Source organism: Myxocyprinus asiaticus, chromosome 15, assembly GCF_019703515.2.
Source record: "Myxocyprinus asiaticus isolate MX2 ecotype Aquarium Trade chromosome 15, UBuf_Myxa_2, whole genome shotgun sequence".
NCBI classification, from domain to species: Eukaryota; Metazoa; Chordata; class Actinopteri; order Cypriniformes; family Catostomidae; genus Myxocyprinus; species Myxocyprinus asiaticus.
This window is the reverse complement of record NC_059358.1, coordinates 30,036,403-30,056,827: the sequence shown is the minus strand read 5'-3', so window position 1 is coordinate 30,056,827 and position 20,425 is coordinate 30,036,403. Positions and strand designations below refer to the sequence as shown.

At 41.1% G+C, this 20,425-nt stretch overlaps 1 protein-coding gene across 3 annotated transcripts in view; it reads left to right on the top strand.

The window, feature by feature from the left end:
• Positions 1-18,345, top strand: part of LOC127453435 (zinc finger protein 862-like) — a 59,755-nt gene extending 41,410 nt beyond the window's left edge. The window contains exons 3-4 of one of the 3 annotated variants that reach the window (XM_051719763.1): positions 15,715-15,784; positions 15,973-18,345. In XM_051719763.1, the coding sequence (XP_051575723.1) occupies positions 16,883-17,821 (939 nt within the window). In that variant the 5' untranslated portion in view covers positions 15,715-15,784; positions 15,973-16,882 and the 3' untranslated portion in view covers positions 17,822-18,345. Of the gene's footprint in view, positions 1-15,592; positions 15,811-15,972 lie in introns of those variants that run through there. The other 2 variants (XM_051719764.1, XM_051719765.1) reach the window with 2 other exon arrangements.
• The last annotated feature ends 2,080 nt before the right edge of the window (positions 18,346-20,425 follow it).

Here is a 20,425-nt window from a genome sequence, read left to right as displayed (position 1 = left end):
AGGCAGTAACCCTCAAGGAAGTACGCCTACTTTGCTGGGTTATACAGAAGCTGAACTGAAGGATTTTCAATTGAAAGATCTTACTCTCAGGTCTTTCAGAACCTTTTGGGAGCGTAAACAAAAGCCCACCACTTGTGAGAAATCTGGTCTACCAAAGTCTGTACTGTCACTGATAAATTAGTGGAAGTGTGTTAGAGAACTGGATGGCTTGATTTATTGCATTGTGAATGAGAAACATCACGGTGAATGTCAACAGCTGATCTTACATTCATGTCTGAAAGAACAGGTCCTTGAAAGTGTTCATGACAGTATGGGACATCAGGGCATTGAGCGCATGCTAAACCTGTTAAAGCAATGATGTTTCTGGGCTGGCATGTATAATGATGTGGGGCGGTGGATCAAAAAGTGTCAAAGGTTCATCTTAATCAAGATGCCACAGCCAAGGATACATCCTCCTATGAAGCCATTTCTGGCTTCAAGGTCTCTTGAAGTAGATTTTACTGTGCTTGAACCTGCCTTTGATGGCCGTGAGAATGTGTTAATTGTGACTGATATTTTCGTAAAGTTCACACAGGCGTTTCCAACCAAGGACAGAGGACTGATATAACTGCCAAGATCCTTCTGAAAGAGTGGTTCATGATATATGGTGTGCCTGAACGACTGCATTCTGATCAGGGCAGAAATTTTTAAAGCGAGGAAATTGCTGAGCTGTGTAGAATGTATGGTGTAAAAAAACCTGCACATCAACCTATTGTCCTCAGGGCAACACTTAGTGCTAGGGCTTTAACAGAACGCTCCATGATCTATTACATACACTTCCCCCTGAATTGAAAAATAATTGGTGAGAACATCTTCCTGAGCTGGTTTATGCTTATAATGTAACATGCAATCACTGTACACTCACCACATTACTTGCTGTTTGGTGTCAGCCTGCATCTTCCAGTAGATGCACTGCTAGGTCAAGAGCAAACTGACTGAAAGAAGCTCATGAAAAAGCCAGGGAATACACTGAACACAAGGCTGCTGAAAGACTTGGCCCTTAGAATAACAATGTCTATTGCCCTGTGATTGATATGGGTTAGCATGTATACTTGCATCACAGACCTTTGGGTAGGAACCAAATACAGGATTCATGGGGTCCTACTGTATACAGGGTCATAGATGTGCAGGGTACCACACATATGATTGAGCCCCTTGAGGGTCATCCTATAAAGAGTGTCCATAGAGTTGACTTGCGCCCTTGTGTTAACTCTGTTCCTGAGTCAGAGATGACTGAAACCCATTCTCCCACAATACCACAATCAAGGGGAGAGTCTGTTTCTTGAGGTTGTGCATTCTGATCCTGATTTTGTTGTGCTAGAAGAGGTCACCTATCCTAGTCTGCAAGAGACAGAGAATGTGAACCCTGAAATCCCTGTGTCAGCTGCTGAAGCCCTTATAGGTGAACCTGTACTGATTTCAGAGAACATTGAACAAGAAGGTTTGGTATCAGAGAGAATTGAGTCTAGCAATGACACAGCTCCTAGAGTGTCTGGTCCAGAGAGAGTTGAGCCTGACACTGGCATGACTCCAAGAGTGTCTGAACCAAAGATGAAAAAGCCTTTACCAGCACCAAGAAGAACTAAAAGAGCCAGTGCTGGCATACACTTAATCCCATTTAATGAGCCAAAATCAGCATGCAATCCTGTTTCACTCAGTTCTGAAGTCTTCTCTTATGTGTTAACAAGCCTGGATATTGTGTTATTTAGAAAAGCTGTTAAAGAAGTGAGAAATTTGTATTAAGTCATCGGAGACAATGACTTTTAGCAGGGGAGAATGTAGTAATGAAATTTAATTTAATTTAACTCTAGTCATACATTAGGCGTGGCCCCTTTAAGAACCAGAGTTTTGCGACACCGGAGTTTTGCGACACCTGCTTTCCGGTAGGGCTGCAACTAACGATTATTTTGATAATCGATTAATCTAATGATTATTAGAATGATTATTCGACTATTCGGCAATTATTGCAACGATTAATCATTAGCTCTTAACCAATTATTCAGCTTGTGCCCCGACTTAAAAGGTTGTATTAAACATGCTTACTAACAATAAAGAGGAAAAAATTATCTTTTAAAAATACCTCTAAATGACATTCACTGAATTAAATGTAAAAATTACTTTTTATTAAGTTTAATTCAGTAAAGAAATTCACTACAAAAAAAGTTTTTGTCTTGTTTTCCATTTAAAATAGTCTAAAAATCCTTAAAACAAGATACATTTACTTGAGAAGCAACATATAAGATATTTAGACTTGCTTTAAGAGAATTTATCTTAAATATAAGTGTATTTTGTATATAAGCTTTTATATATTATATAATATTTTTTCACTTGGTAATACTTCTGTGAGTGCAGTAAAGACAAAATATACTTATATTCAAGATCTATTTCTAAAAGCAAGTCTAAATATCTTATATGCTGCTTCTCAGGTGAATGCAACTTTTTTTTTTTTATTACAATTGTTTATTGATTCAAAGAAAATAACACAACAATGAAAAACACAACACATACACACCGAATCAACATTTAACTTTTAACCCTCACTAATATCCCTCCCCAAACACCAACCCCAAAGAACACCCCTGTGGTCACATAAAATAAAGTATATATATATATATATATATATATATATATATATATATATATATATATATATACAGGTGCATCTCAATAAATTAGAATGTTGTGGAAAAGTTCATTTATTTCAGTAATTCAACTCAAATTGTGAAACTCGTGTATTAAATAAATTCAATGCACACAGACTGAAGTAGTTTAAGTCTTTGGTTCTTTTAATTGTGATGATTTTGGCTCACATTTAACAAAAACCCACCAATTCACTATCTCAAAAAATTAGAATATGGTGACATGCCAATCAGCTAATCAACTCAAAACACCTGCAAAGGTTTCCTGAGCCTTCAAAATGGTCTCTCAGTTTGGTTCACTAGGCTACACAATCATGGAGAAGACTGCTGATCTGACAGTTGTCCAGAACACAATCATTGACACCCTTCACAAGGAGGGTAAGCCACAAACATTCATTGCCAAAGAAGCTGGCTGTTCACAGAGTGCTGTATCCAAGCATGTTAACAGAAAGTAGAAGGAAAAAGTGTGGAAGAAAAAGATGCACAACCAACCGAGAGAACCGCAGCCTTATGATTGTCAAGCAAAATCGATTCAAGAATTTGGGTGAACTTCACAAGGAATGAACTGAGGCTGGGGTCAAGGCATCAAGAGCCACCACACACAGACATGTCAAGGAATTTGGCTACAGTTGTCGTATTCCTCTTGTTAAGCCACTCCTGAACCACAGACAATGTCAGAGGTGTCTTACCTGGGCTAAGGAGAAGAAGAACTGGACTGTTGCCCAGTGTTCCAAAGTCCTCTTTTCAGATGAGAGCAAGTTTTGTATTTCATTTGGAAACCAAGGTCCTAGAGTCTGGAGGAAGGGTGGAGAAGCTCATAGCTCAAGTTGCTTGAAGTCCAGTGTTAAGTTTCCACAGTCTGTGATGATTTGGGGTGCAATGTCATCTGCTGGTGTTGGTCCATTGTGTTTTTTGAAAACCAAAGTCACTGCACCCGTTTACCAAGAAATTTTGGAGTACTTCATGCTTCCTTCTGCTGACCAGCTTTTTAAAGATGCTGATTTCATTTTCCAGCAGGATTTGGCACCTGCCCACACTGCCAAAAGCACCAAAAGTTGGTTAAATGACCATGGTGTTGGTGTGCTTAACTGGCCAGCAAACTCACCAGACCTGAACCCCATAGAGAATCTATGGGGTATTGTCAAGAGGAAAATGAGAAACAAGAGACCAAAAAATGCAGATGAGCTGAAGGCCACTGTCAAAGAAACCTGGGCTTCCATACCACCTCAGCAGTGCCACAAACCGATCACCTCCATGCCACGCCGAATTGAGGCAGTAATTAAAGCAAAAGGAGCCCCTACCAAGTATTGAGTACATATACAGTAAATGAACATACTTTCCAGAAGGCCAACAATTCACTAAATATGTTTTTTTTTATTGGTCTTATGATGTATTCTAATTTTTTGAGATAGTGAATTGGTGGGTTTTTGTTAAATGTGAGCCAAAATCGTCACAATTAAAAGAACCAAAGACTTAAACTACTTCAGTCTGTGTGCATTGAATTTATTTAATACACGAGTTTCACAATTTGAGTTGAATTACTGAAATAAATGAACTTTTCCACAACATTCTAATTTATTGAGATGCACCTGTGTATATATATATATATATTATAAACATATATATATATTATATATATATAATAAACATGCATAATGAAACTAAACTTCTCTCTCCTCATCCCTTCCACGAGAGTCCCCCAAAACCACCAAATACCTACCCCACTTCCTGAAAAACAAGTCCCACAACCCCGGCCTTCTACCTGTCATCTCCTCAAAAGCCGCCACCCTCCCCATCTCTGCACACCACTCTGGAAATTGTGGCGCTCCGTCCGACTTCCAACCCCTTAAAATAATTTGTCTGCCAATTATCATTCTAGTCAGAAGCCAATTTTTTATATATTTGTCCCCCAAATTTATAACTGCCCCATTGCCCAAAATACAAAGTCTGGGGCAAAGTAACATTTGAGTGCCCAAAACGTCACACAAATAATTCTGAACCTTTAACCAAAAATCTTGGATCTTAACACTTCCCCAAAGAAATGGGTTGTGTCTCCAACTTCTGATTGGCATCGCCAGCAGGTGTGTGTGTCTTTGAGACAAAGCCTATATAATCTAGAGGGGGTCCAATAAAATCAATGTAAAATCTTAAATTGCATAAGGCGAACCCTTGCATCTCTAGATGCAGACTTGACATTCTTTAGAATCCTAGTCCACACTCTTTCCTCCAATACCAAGTTCAAATCTTTCTCCCATAATCTCTTGAGAGAAGTTAAAGCTCCATCCCCCAGACTCTGAATTAGCAGGGAGTAATACACTGATGCCTCATGACCTTTTCCAAAAGCAGTAATCACCTCTCCCAAAGTATCTGCTGCTTTAGGGGGGTGTGTGCTCTCCCAAAAACAGTACAGAGCATGTGGCGCAGCTGTAAATACCTATAAAACTGAGATCTGGGAATCCCAAAATGATGACCCAAATTCTCAAAAGATCTCAACACTCCACTCTCATACAGGTCGTCGAGTGTAGTAACCCCCCTCACAATCCACTCTGACCAACAGAAAGGGGACTTGTTGATACATAATTTGGGGTTCAGCCATATGCTTGAGGCAACATTTAAATAAATGTCTGAATTAAATACTCTGGCCACTCTTGTCCAAATCATGTGCAAATGTGAGATAACGGGGTGTGACTTAACTTCTCCGGTTAGTTTGATAGAAAGGCTTTGCAATGGCGAAATAGGAGCAAGGACTTCCTGTTCAGTAGAAAACCAGGGAGGAGCCAAATGCCTGAGACTGAATGCATAATAAGAAAATAAAATCTTGGGTAGGCCTAGCCTGCCTTTGTCAATCGGCCTATGTAATTTGTTGAAATGTAGTCCGGGACGTTTACCATTCCAAATGAAGGACTTCACTATGCTATCAAATTGCTTGAAATAAGAGAGGGGGACATCTATAGGAAGTGAATGTAGCAGGTAGATGAATTTTGGAATACAGTTCATTTTAATAATATTAACCTTCCCAATCATCGATAAATGTAATGAGGCCCACCTGTCCACATCGCTCGAAAAACTTTTTATTAAAGGGTCAAAATTAACTCTAACTTAATCAGACAAATTTGCTGGGAATAAAATACCCAAATACTTAATGCCCTGTTTGGGCCACTGGAAGGCACCATGCTGGAAGGCCGTTACTGGACAGTATGTTGTCAGAGCCAAAGCTTCGGATTTAGACCAATTGACTTTGTATCCTGAGAACTTGGAAAAGGAGTTAATAATTCTGTGGAGGCAAGGCATAGATCTAGTAGGGTCAGAGATGAATAATAAAATATAATCTGCGTAAAGCAGAAGTTTATGTGCCACACCTCCCACCATGACCCTTGGAAAATCATCCTCCTTTCTTATCACGGCTGCTAATGGTTCCAGGGCAAGACAGAACAATAATGGGGAAAGAGGGCAACCCTGCCGAGTGCCCCTATTCAGAGTGAAATAATCTGAAATTAATCAATTTGTTTGTACCGCTGCTACAGGGTGTCTATAAAGTAACTTAATCTAACCAATAAATGTACTCCTGAACCCATACATTTCCAAAATTTTAAAAAGATAATCCCATTCTACCATATCAAACGCCTTTTCAGCGTCAAGTGAGATGGCAGCGACCGGAGACTGATCATTCGCTACTGACCACATGATATTGATGAAATGCCTAATGTTATCAGAAGAGCTGAGGCCCCGAATAAACCCCACCTGATCTATATGTACTGTATAAGAGATGTCATAACTTTACTTAATCGGTTAGCCAAAATGTTTGACAAAATTTTTACATCTAGCTGGATCAGGGAAATTGGACATTAGCTTTTACACTCGCTTGGATCTTTGTCCTTTTTAAGAATCAGACTGATCCGGGCTTGTGTCAGGGTTGGGGGAAGCTTTCCATTCTTTAATGATTCCATATAAACTTCTAACAAAAGCGGAGCCAATTGTGTAGCATAAGATCTAAAAAATTCAGCAGCAAAACCATCTGGCCCCGGAGCCTTGACTGAAGGTAAGGCCTTAATTATCTTGTCAAACTCCTCCAAGGTTATCTCAGAATCAAGAGAATTATTTTGCTCAGTCGTCAGTTTATGGAGTTCTAATGGTTCCACAAAGTTTCTAATATCTTCATAAGTAGACGAAGACATGGAACTATAAAGATCAAGATAGAACTCTTTAAAGGCATTATTAATATCAATGGCCAAGGTAAAAATTTCACCACCAGCAGATTTCACTGAGGGAATGGTAGAAAAAGACACTCTCTGCTTTATATATTTAGCCAAAAGCTTCCCTGCTTTGTCCCCAAACTCAAAGTATGACTGTCTTAACCTGAATAACCAAAACTCCACTTTCCATGACAAAATAGTATTATATCTGTATTTCAATCGGGTCAATTCTCTGAGGCCATCAGACAACATTCGGCACTTCAGCTCTGCCTCTGCACTTTTAATATTCCCTTCCAACTCCACGAGTTTTCGTGCTTTGGATTTTTTGGTAAATGAGGCATACTGTATGATCCAACCTTAAGAGCCTCCCAAGCCACGCCCACAGAAGATACTGAGGACCAGTTGGTCTCCATATAAACATTGATTTCAGTCTTTAACATTTGTTGAAAATCAGGATTTTACAAAAGGGATACATTAAAGCACCAACTATATGATTTCTTTTTCTCCGTATGTGGCAACATCTCTAAACTCACCAGGGTGTGATCTGAGACTAAGATGTTTCCAATTGAGCAATCAACAACAGATGTAATAAGGGACTTCTATAAAAATCTATTCTAGAATAAATCTTATGGACTGATGCAAAAAATGTATAGTCCCTACCAGATGGGTTCAAAAGTCGACAAATATCTGCAAGACCAAGATTTTTACACATCCTGTGAAGCGTCAATGTTGCTCTAGGGGGCTTACACACTTTTGCTTCACTATGATCAAGGACTGAGTCCATTAAAAGATTAAAGTCTCCTCCCAATATTATATCATGAGGGGTACCAGCGGCTTGCAACATCCCTTCAAGATCAATAAAAAAGCCCTGATCATCAACGTTAGGCACGTAAATATTAGCCAAAACCAACCTATGCCCCTGAATTTCTGCTAAAACAATAATGAATCTCCCTAATTTATCTTTAATCTGTTTGAGAGATTTGAATTGTAGATGTTTACTTAATAATGTAACGACTCCCCTGCTCTTACTTGAGCCAGCACTTAAGAAAACATGCCCACCCCATATCTTCTGAAATTTTTCTGCTTCCTGCAGGGAAAGATGTGTTTCTTGAAGAAACACTATATCACATTTCTTACACTTAAGAAAAGAAATAGCCTTCCTTCTTTTTATGGGCTGCCCCAACCCATTCACATTCCACATGGAGAAAGATAACCCACTCATATTAACATTTGACATATTGATATAATAGAAAAAATAGATTGTGTGTTAGACACTGCAACATTAGTGCAACAATCAAACCCTGAATAAAACAAACAGAAAAAAGAAAAACATGCGCATTAAACCCACGTACAACACTGCAACCGGCATCGATACCTCTAAACTCAAAAGGTCCATGTACGCCTACGAGAACCCCCGCGACAACTTTGCCATCGGATTGCTCAAGTCCAGTGTTTCTGCACAAATTTTTTGAGGCAAAATTACATAACAGAAAATACTTTGTAAAACAAACCCCAGCCAATAGGCAGAATAAACACAAAGAACATGTAGATTCATTCACAGAACTGTCTCGAAGGTGTGTTCCTCCACAAAACAAATTCCAGCCGATATAAAGCCGTTCAGTTTCCTCGGACAGACAAACAAGTGTTCAGTGAGCCGGCTGTTTATGAGTGCAGCAGATGACGTAATCATTCCAATATCCTCCAAAAATACTCCACAAAACTAACTCCAGCCAACAGGAGGCATAAGCACAAAGAACGAACAGATTCATGCACAGCTGTCCCGAAGCAGTGTTATTCCACAAAACAAACTCCAGCCGTTAGGCGGAACCAGCACAGAAAGAAACAAAACAGGTTTCCCAGTTCCTCGGATGGTCAAGAGTGTATTGAGCGAGTCAAATTCACTCGGAGGCCACATAAAAAAATACACCATGACTTAGTCAGTCAACTTTATAAAAGACATCCTTTGTGTGGGCATGTAGATATTTTGCAGCCATCCTTAGTATCCATTCTCAATCTGGCCAGGAACTTCAGTGTAAAAGTGATCTTCTGTCCATGCAAAAGTTTCTTGAAAGGAGTATTATTCCACAAAACAAACTCCAGCCACTAGGCGGAACCAACACAAACAGAAACAAAAATAGCGTCCAGCTTCCTCAGACAGCCAAGAGTAAGTACAGCAAGTTAATCCACTCTGGAGCTACATGAGAAACACCAAATGGCTTACTCACCCATTGTTTCTATGAAGGACAGTGCTTGCTTGGGACACGTAAATACTTTGCAGCCATCCTTAGTATCTATTCTCAGTTTGGCCAACAACATCAATGCAAAAGCGATCTTCCATCGATGTATGAGTTTCTTACATTCCTTGAATCGATCGCATTTCTCTCTTGCCGAATTCGTCCGGGAACAAGAAAATATTGTGATTCTTCCAAGAAAGCTTTCCTTTGCTCCTCGCCTTGCGCAACACGAGATCTTTATCAGATGATCTCAGAAACTTGGCCAGAATTGATCGGGGCCTGTCCCCCTCAGCAGATCTGCGAGCCAGGACCCTGTGAGCTTGCTCGATTTCCAGTTTATGGCCTGTTATGTCGAGCAGACTCGTGAAGAGCTCATCTAGGAATTTCACCATATCTCTGCCTTCTTCATGCTCAGTTATTCCAACAATCCGTACGTTATTTCATCGGCTCCTATTTTCCAAATCTTTCAGTTTTTCCAAAATGCTTTCTATGTCTATTTTGGTCACTAGCAGATTAGCGGATAATTCCCTTTCAGATGACTCCAGATAATCTATCCGTTTCTCAACATCTGCCACTCTTGTAACCAACTGGAATTTTGTTTCCATCACCATAATCGATCGACGTATTACAGCGAGATCTTCCAAGTTAGCAGCAACCTTCGTCAGCATCACAGACATGTTGGACAGTTGACGATGGATTTCTCCCACCACACCGTTCAAACCAAGTCCCTGGTCCGCAGGCCCATCAGAGGTTTCAGCTCGAGCACGTAAGTGTCTTTTAATGTCTCCAGAGCCCGATGATTTTGACTTCATTGCCATGTTTACCTCAAAGAACAAATATGTAGCTGTAGGTGTATCGAATCATGAATTATAACATGAAAATAATTTAAAAACTAGCAAAGTGCTCAGAGCTCGCTGTTTACACATCTGCTCCTTGCATGGCGTCATGTGACCTAAAATATTTGTATTTTTAATATTATATTCAACATTCTGAGATAACAAATGTTTCTTCTGCAGTATAACTGCTAAAGAAAATGTATATTGTTTTAAAGGATTTATAGATATTTATATTGGAAAACAAGCCAAAACAAAAACAAATCAAAATTTTTGTTGCAGTGTATAATGGGGTGAAGACTTTCCTCTCTCACCTTTCTGCTCACTTCAATCCATCTTTCTCTCACAAAAAACAAACTCTCTCTTATTAAAAAAGCTGCGTATTGCCAATTTTCTTCACGATAAGAAATGCACAAATACATAGTTCAGCCATGAAACTCTTCCCCGCAGCTGACTGGCCAGTCAAACTCCCCTTCCTATCTTCTCAATCGCATATATACGCCCGGCTCAACCCGGCTAGCACCGTACTGCACGCCATGAGAGCTCTTTTGCCCTCCTCCTTCCCCAGCACCACCTGTATAGATCTGCTACAGGGTTTTCCCTATCTTACCTCGCAGCAGCAGTATGCATCCTAACTTATAATTCTGAGTGCTTCAGCTGAGCAAGTCTCTTGTTTGCCCAGCAGCAGCAACAATAGCTGCAGCAGCGTAGCAGCTCTATTCTGCCAAGACCAAACCTACATACGTTCTATTCCCATTAATAAAATGCTTTTTATACCTATTTCGAGAGTTGTCATGACTGAAATATTATGATTCAATAAGTCACGAGCCATCATGTTATAATCTAGCTGCATTAAGTTTGTGCACTCGAGGGATGAGCATCCCCGCGACAGAGTGTGCCTCAGCCGGGTGCAGTTTCAATGGCTGTGTCTCGTTTGGAAGGCTGCATGCTAGGTAGGACGCATCCTTTGAAGGCTGCAGTATACCGAGCGTCCTCCTTTAAACAAGCCTTGTTTAAACAAGACGGCCTTCGTAGAACAAATGGAAACGGAACATAACATGATTGCTATGACAGCACACCCAGGACATAGTGCAAGGTATACGCAGGTATACAGCGTATACCCACATCTTTATCAGTCGGCATTGCATATACCCACTTCTAAATCCCCTCTGATGCGCATCATTCAGTAGTGTCCTACATTAGCCAAAATTATGACAGTCCAGCACATGAGTAGCTAATCCAATCGCATGTGAATAAGTGCAAATATACCCTAAAAACACCCAGTAAATACAGTGATGCGGTCAGGACCGAGGCGCCGGCTTCCCTTGAAATATGATTGCCCCCCCAACGCTGCCATTGGGCTAGGGTACCGTCAATCTGACAATGCCCAACGCCATTGGATCAGAGCACTGACAATCACTGCCTGATTCGCTGCCTGTCATTTTGGCAATGCTCGACGCCATGTTAAAATATGGCCTTTGGAATATTTAATTAATGAAATTAATAGGAAAGATGAAGTGAACTACTCAAACAAAAATTTGTTTTCAGAATTACAAACGACCTCGCAATGCTACTTCGGTGCTGTTAGCCAGCAACTCAGCTAACGATAGCGATATTACAATGGTGCTGTTAGCCAGCAGCTCAGCTAACGATAACAATATTACAACGGTGCTGTTAGCCAGCAGCTCAGCTAACGATAGCCAAGCGCCTGCGCCCGCTTCGTCCCCCGCCCCAGTCAGAGAGGATGCTGACATTGACAGAGATGCTGCCTCTTCAACTAAAACTTCGAATGTAGTCATCGAAGACTTCAACCAAGGTGAGCACTTTTTAATAGCAGGACCTTGTAAGTTATGTTAATAACATATGTCAGGGCTCGAAATTACCATTTGCCCGTCACTGTATGTCATGGGAGAAACAGTCAGTCACACATAGGAGTAGGATAAATAGAGATCACGATTCTGAACAGACAACTAGGGATGGAGAATGAAGCCTCTTGAAGCTTTTCTCTGATTGTTTCGGGAAAAGATTCAAAGCATCAGGAGTGTCAAAAACAGTGCCATCTTGTGGCAGGTTAAATTTATAGCAACCATAAAATCGAGTGCGCAGCTCCGATGTTTTATACATTAATCCATTTATCCATTTTATCCGATAAATGTGTTCAGTTTTCTCATAATATAATTCACATATTATAGTGTGGCAATAAATTCAATGTAACAACAACAACAACAATAATAATAATAAGACCAACAGAGGCAAGTAACCTATATGGCTTATTTTTATGGTTTTTATACTTATGTCCTTATATTTATATTTATGGGGTTTATATGGCAGAATATATGATAATGTAATATATATAAAAATGTTAGTAAATGGACTTGAACTTCCATAAACCCATAGAGTAGTGGTCTTGTGTTAAACATTTCGACACACAAAGTGAAGTATTCACGTGACTGGAAAGAAAGTGAGGCTTCTTTTTCGTTGATCACGTGTTTTTCTGAAAACGATACATGCTCCGGCATGGAGCTTCATGAGAAATTGTGCTGCGAACTCGATACACGCTTTGAATCTTCAGTGGCATATGTAATATCACTACAGACAACTAAACGTCCTGGTTACTTTCGTAACCTCTGTTCCCTGATGGAGGGAATGAGACGTTGTGTCGATGTAGTGACACTAGGGGTCACTCCTGGGAGCCCCAAACACCTCTGATTTTGAAAAAAGGCCAATGGGAATTGGCGAGTGGAATTTTCATGCCACTCCCCCGGACATACAGGTATAAAAGGAGCTGGCTCGCAACCACTCATTCAGGTTTTGTGCTGAGGAGCCGAGACAAGGTCCCGGCCATTTCAGCGGGTAGTTCAGTATTGTGGGAAGAGGGACACAACATCTCATTCCCTCCATCAGGGAACGGAGGTTACGAAAGTAACCAGGACGTTTCCTATCTGTCACTCACTCAACGTTGTGTCGATGTAGTGACACTAGGGGTCCCTATATGAAACGCCACAATAAGCTGAAATGTGTTACGTGGACTGGCGGTGCGAGACGGGCAGACCACTGTGTGCCTCGTGGCCAGCGCACCAGGCCATCACGTAACCTCCCCCAACACTCTTATTAGCGTCGAACGGTCCTTTGGGAACAAGTCGACTTGCCCAACAAATAGGGACAGGCTAGTCCAGCTGTGGCCTCTTTTCCTCTTTTTTTCTCCCCAAAAAGAGTGGAATTTTGTTTACTGGCTGGGGGCCATAAGTGTCTACGTTGGGGGGGTGTCACTCCCAAGGGGGAAAAACCGCGGAGACCACACTGTCGCGGGGATGCTCATCCCTCGAGCACGCAAGCTTAATGAAGTTAGATTATAACGTGATGGCTCGTGACTTATATTTTGAGTGGAAATATGTCACATGGTCTTACCGAGTCTTGTCGGAAGTATGTCATGTGGAGAAGTCCCATGGTAGGTCCTACCCAACGGGGGAGGAGTTCTACAAACACGGTGACCGGGAAGGAAGTTTGCCGACAGGGAAATGATTTGACCAGCGCATGTGGAGCACCTACCCTAGTACAGGTCTTAGTTAGCACATGTACTGGGCTGGCAGCGAGTTTCTCCACAAACTCGCCTGCCACAGGGCTAAGGAGGAAAGTCATCACAACTTGTGAACACGACTAGGAGTCAAAAGCGCACATCTTCACCTCATGGGAGGGGAAAGGCGCTATGTGCAAGCAGTACACCCGGCCAGATGATCCAGAACTTACCTGTTCGAACCTGACAATACATGGGACGAGACTGACTCAACCTGGAGATTATAGAACCTCGCAAAGGTGTTGGGTGTTGTGATGTCTGCCAAAGAGGCGCCATTGGTCAGGGCCCAGGAGGCTGCCACACTCCTAGTAGAGTGGGCTCATAGCCCCACAGGGGGCGGCACATCCTGAGCGTGATATGCCATCACGATGGCGTCAATAACCCAATGGGCGATCCTCTGTTTGGAGACAGTGCTCCCTTTCCGCCAAAGCAGACAAGCAGCTGCTCGGAACTTCTAAAGCTCTACGTGCGATCCAAATAGATGCGTAAAGCACGCACCGGACACGGCAACGCCAAGGCTGGGTCTGCCTCCTCCCGGTAATGAAACAAGATCATTGTTTGTAACACATGCTTACCCTGAATCAACGGCTGGAGCCTCTGCAGGGCGAGCAGTACTGCCAACAACTCGAGGCAGTTGATGTGCCAACGCAGCCACGGGCCAGTTCAAGAGCCGGCGACTGCGTGCCCATTGCATATGGTGCCTAAGCCCACCTTGGATGCGTCCTTCGTAACCACGACATGCCTGGAGACCTGCTCTAGCGGAACCCCTGCCCATACCCCTGCCCAACGGCCGTGAGCACCGGATATGTGACCCAGGGAATGAGGAAACTGCTCCTTTTCTGAACGTGTAGCGTCTGCTTCCTGCGGGTGGCTCCATGCCGGGGATGGGGGCGGGCTGCGGCGGAGCCGGTGTTGTTGCAGTAGGAGGACGCCCTTGGTGACAAGCAGACGAGGTGCGAGGTCTTGAACCGCGCTGATGCAGGATGTGCTGAATGGCCTCCATCTGCTGTTTCACCGCCGAGAACTGCTGGGCGAAGTCCTCGACGGTGTCACCGAACAGGCTGACCTGGGAGACGGGGGGTCTCATCCCAGCAGGGCAAATGAGCGTACTGGGGAATGGGAGGTCAGTGGGGAGTTACCCAATGGAGTGGCTCCCATTGGGGTCCCCAAATCACCCCCAGTGCTAACTGACGCAGCCTCAAACCCGTAGGTAGAAGAACCGTGGCAGGGAGCCGCTGGGGTGGTCTTTCCCTCTAACGAAGGAAAAACCGCGACCGCAATGTTGCCATGGTCACACTCTCGCAGTGAGAGCATGACCAGTCCACAAACGCTGTCTCCGCGTGGGCAGCACCCAAGCACGTAAGACCACAATCGTGGCCATCGGAAGCGGAGAGGTAACGACCGCAACCAGGAAATACACACAAACGGAGAGGCATCATTAAAAGACACTCTCCGTTAATGCCACTCTTTTAGAAGGGAAAATATACACTTTCAGTAGTAGGAAGAATATACTCTTTTAGCTGCTGAAGTGCCCAGAGGCGTTCTCTGCACTTCACCAGTGCAAGAGGGGGAGAAGCCGCTGCAATGCGGCGTAAATCCAACAGCTTTTCGAGGTGAATGGATCGGCAGAGTAATTCAGCTCGCTGAATACAACCGCTCGGCTCCGAAGAGAAAATCTGAATGAGTGGTTGCGAGCCAGCACCTTTTATACCCGTATGTCTGGGAGAGTGGCATGCAAATTCCACTCGCCAATTCCCATTGGCCTTTTTTCAAAATCAGTTTGGGGCTACCAAGAGTGACCCTTAGTGTCACTACATCGACACAATGTCGAGTGAGTGACAGATAGGGAACAAAATAGCATGTAATTTACTAGAGGTTCTGACAAAATGTTAATTGCTGCAGTCTATTTAATTTTTTTCATTTGAATTATTAAAAAAAATCGGTTTTAAGGAATGATTCAATGACTCACTCATAGAGACTTCACTTGTTTCATTACTGGATGATTTAATGTTTTTGAACGAATCTATTGAATGAATGATTCAATGACAAATACATTTAGATTTCGCATTGTTTGTAAATTCTTGTGTCAATGAACTAAATTCAGTAATATTCAGCTTATGGTAATTGTTTCCATTGTTACATTTATAGCCCATAATTCAATCACTCATGTTGTTGTTGTTGTTGTTTTTGTTTTTTTTGTAGACACCAATAATGACTGGCCAGACTTGTGGACAGCCAAACAAAAAGAAGATTTTAAATCCAAGAACCCCAGGTTAGGATACAAAAACAAAAAATTGGGTAAGTTTAGGTAGATTGTTAGTTTTGGCAGCTTCTAAAACAGTGGACACAGAGAAATACACAGTGTGTGTGTTTGTGTGTTTGTATGTATGTGGGAGAAATGGACGTTACACACATACAAATATGAATACAGTAGTTACATTGTTTGTTTATGCTTCACAGGATGTCTGGTCTGTAGCAGTGTGAACTCCATTGGAATCATCAAGGAGCAAGGTGTATCTCTCGATAGAGAATGGATGAAATTTGAAATACAAGAGTCTGGCCAGGGAAGTAGAGAGACAAGTCTGTCAGTCTTGAGAAATAAGGTGAGGAAACATTCTTTGTCTAAGGCCCACACTCAAGTTGTGAAGCTGGCAGAACAACAGAAAGAAGCGGTCACTGAGATTGCAGTGGAGGCTATGACTGAGTCCTACATGAAGGAAATCTAAGCTGTGTTTCGAACAGCCTACCATTTGGCCAACAAGAACAGACCCTTTTCTGACCATGACAGCCTCATTGAGCTGCAGGAATTGAATGGTATAAAGATGGGCTCAATACTTCATTCACGTTACAGTGCAACACAAATAACCAAACATGTTGCCAATGAGATGCAGAGCAAAACTGTCAGTAGCATAATAGCATCAGCGAGTTTCAGTTAAAGCATCAGTTCAAGAAGAAGAAAGCCCTGAATTCATATTCCTTGAGCTTGTTGAACTGGAAAATCAGAGAGCAGATGGCATAGTAGAGGGTTTACTCACTTGTTTAACTAATGCTGGCTTTACAGAAGAATGGCTTCTTGAAAACTGGGTAACATTTGTCACTGATGGCGCCAGCATCATGTTAGGAAAAAATTCAGGAGTAGCAACCAGGTTGACCTTGAGATTCCCAAAGCTTTTTGTATGGCACTGTATGAACCATAGACTTGAACTAGCTGTGTCAGATGCAGTTGATGAGGTAAACTCTGTCAATCACTTTAAAGCTTTTATGCACAAGCTATATTCTCTGTATAGTATGTCAAACAAAAATGAATGTGAACTCAAAGATGCAGCAGCTGAAGTAGGCTCACAACTTCTTCGCATTGGCAGAGTCTTGGATGTACGCTGGGTGGCCAGTAGCTTTTGGACTGTTCATGCTGTTTGGACATCACTGGGAGCTCTTGTGCAGCACTTTAAAAATGCTTGTTCTGATGAGAGGAGGTCCAACAATGAGAAGCAAATGTACAGAGGTTTATTGGACCATGTTCAAAGTCCTGAATTTCTTTGTGACCTTGGGCTCATGTATGACACTCCATGAACTAAGTGTCCTGTCACAGGAGCTTCAGGCTCATTCTATAACTCTCCTCAGAGCACAGCATCTGCTGAAACGCACAATCAGAGTGATACATTCATTTAAAGAGAGTCCAGGTGAGAAATATGGTGAGGCTTTAGAAGCAAAAGAGAGTGGGGTGTATCGATCTATAGCCTTGAAAAGAAATACAAAGCTGAAGTCTGTCAATCCAGGCCAGTTCTTACAAAGCCTTGTGAACAATCTTGAGCAACGCTTGTCTTTCAAAGATGAGACCATCAAGAACCTCAGCATCCTTGCTCAGAGTAAATGGCCATCAAACTCAAGCATCCGCCATGGTGAAGAACAAGTTAAGCGACTGTGCAAACAATTTAACTTGTGCACAAACCAAGCACTGAATGTGATGCGGGACCTACTGGAAGAGCCCAACAGTGAGCCCAACGACATAAAACCGCTCATTAACTGTATGAAAACATGCCCTGTCAGCACAGCAGAGTGTGAAAGGAACTTTAGCCTTATGAACAATATCAGCACAGACAAAAGGGCTGTCCTACTGGTCTCAAACATATCAAACTTAATGATGATTAACATCAACGGACCCCCTACTTCCAAGTTTGATCCTAGAAAGTATACAAGGACCTGGTTGAAGAGCCACCGTGCTGCCTCTTCTGTGCGTTCTAGACAATGCAGTGTGAAAACCCCTGTGAAAACCCCTGCAGAGAGCAAGTCTGTCTGGAATATATTGTAGTACAGGGGTAGACAGGCTGTTGACAGGTTTCAGAACCTGCACTGACAATAAATCTTGTGTTCAAAATCAGTTATTTGTTATTTCATATTTATATAAGTATTGCACTACTTACCTACCTGAAGTTAAGTCCCTTGAGCCAAAAATATGAGCACTTATTTAGAAACCCTGCATTGGGTTGAGAGAGTATATCACTGTGGTTTTCATGAATATGTTGTAAAATGTATATATTTTTGTTCATTATATTTAGCTCAAAATCAGTTATTTGTTGTTTCATATTTATATAAATATTGCACTTCATTATATTTAACTAAATATTGTTATTTTTAACATATTATTTTGAGTATATTGTTGAATTCTTTGAATGATGATGATATTTTAATGTTTGTTAAAAATAAACTAATCTCTGACTGAAACACCATGCTTGCCTCATCTTGAATATATCTTATATTCATGCATTAGGCCTGTGTAGGACCAGTAATACTTGCAAAATGCCCCCTTAAACTTATAATGGTGGCACATTCTGGCCTACACTCTCTGTTGCAAATCAGCTGTTCCAAGAGATAGTTTACAAAAGAAACTACTGGCGCAGACTACTTGCAAGGTTAGAGAATAGTTGTCCAATTTTCATGTGTGGATGGACTAAGGAATAAGGAATAGTTCACTAAAAATTCATAATTATGTAGTTGTCTCTTCCTATAGTCTTTGGGCCAGTATTGATTGCAAAATCTGCACCTCTTCTGTGGCTAATATTAATTTCATAATGATCCTTAATCCATGAAGTCAAGCAGCAGAAGTTAAGTGACAATGTGCAAATACTACTGGCCCATTTTGGGGTGAACTAAATATGCAAGACTAGTCTTCCATGTCACTGTTTATAATACACCTCATGCATCCTCCGAATTCTCGTGAAAGAAGGTCACATTCGAATGCTGCATTCGAAGTGTCCTACTCGCTTTTCTGAAACGAGACAGCCTCGATGACGTATGCAGCCAAAAAATGCAACCTCTGGAGGACGCAGCCTTCCAAATGAGACACAGCCAATCTCTCCCCCTTTGATCGGGCCACTTCACACAACTCATAGAAGAGGTGCTGACCGCACAGAAAAATACCAGTTTCAGACTTTGTAGTTATTTACATGACCTGCTTCCTTATTATTTGAACTTTAATAAAGCTACAACGCATTAAATATAACTGCATTAAAAATGTAACGTTTCCTTTAAAGATGCCCAACACGCAAGATTTGCTCCAGCTCCACTTATTCCACAATGAGAGTGCTTCTGTATTTACTTATTTTGAATTTTTGCATTATAATTCCCTTATACTTTGCGATCTACATCACCTGAAGCTATTTGGAAAGTTTAGAGTGCATATGGACTGTGAACTGTGTAATTTTTCCTCTCCTCAGTCAGGCGCGAACTGCAGTGCTGCTCTCGTGCATCATCATTAGAGTTTCATATGATCTCATGTTACGTTAAATGAGATCAAACGACAATTCGACAATGAACTTTTTTGTTCGATATGGCTGAACCCCCTCGATAACGTCGACTAATCGTTTCAGCCCTACTTTCTGGTACTCTCTCGTGTTAGAAATGCGAGAACATACGCATGGTGGGCAAAAGAGCTCCCGGTTTTGTTCATTGGTTGAGAATTCTTGGGTTAATATTCACTTTTACACAAAATGCTTATTAATTGCATTAAACAAGTGTTCAGAAGAGACATATGTTTAAATTGAGTGTTTGTTATGGGTTATTTTTGAAGGATGCATATGGATTGCATGTATGGATTTTGATCACGTTTTGCATACATGTGAGGACTGGGTATGTAAATTTAGTATTAATGATATCTTATTTAATGATTTATAGCCCAGAGAGTTTTCCATTTTAGTGAATAAGTGTAATACATGTTATATGTGAAAACATGTGTATTGAGAATTCTGTAGTTTTAAACTGTTATACATGTCCTTAAAGCCTGGTTAAAAATGCATAAAATGCTTTGAGTGATTTAAGCATGTGTTAAATGCATAAACTTATATAAGCATGTATTAAGGTAATGTATGCTGAAGCATATGGGCAGGCTTATGCCCTGTTTGTATTTTCTTTTGACATTAGCCTTTACCATATTTAGTTGAACCATATTTCACTTTTGTATTTAATTTCCATTTTTTATATATATATATATATATATATATATATATATATATATATATATATATATATATCTACAGTATATACGGCTGCTGTTTAATTTTCCTCTTTTTTCAACAGACGTCAGAATAAAACCCCAAAAAGGAAATTTTGTATCTTGTGTTGTTTCTTGACCAGCAGCAGTTTGAGTTACCTGTTGTCCAGTATTATTTTGACCTAAAATGTTTTGACCTAAAATGTCTCAATTTCAGTCATAATAACCTACAAAAAAAGTCTAAAGATACAGTATTGGAAACATTCTGATTGTCTTTATCAAACATTGTGTGATTCAACATTCACTGTAGGCTAATGCCCTGTTTGTATTTTCTTTTGACATTAGCATCTACCTTATTTAGTTGAACCATATTTCATTTTTGTATTTCATTTCAATTTTAATTTTTTATTTTTCTATATATGGCCC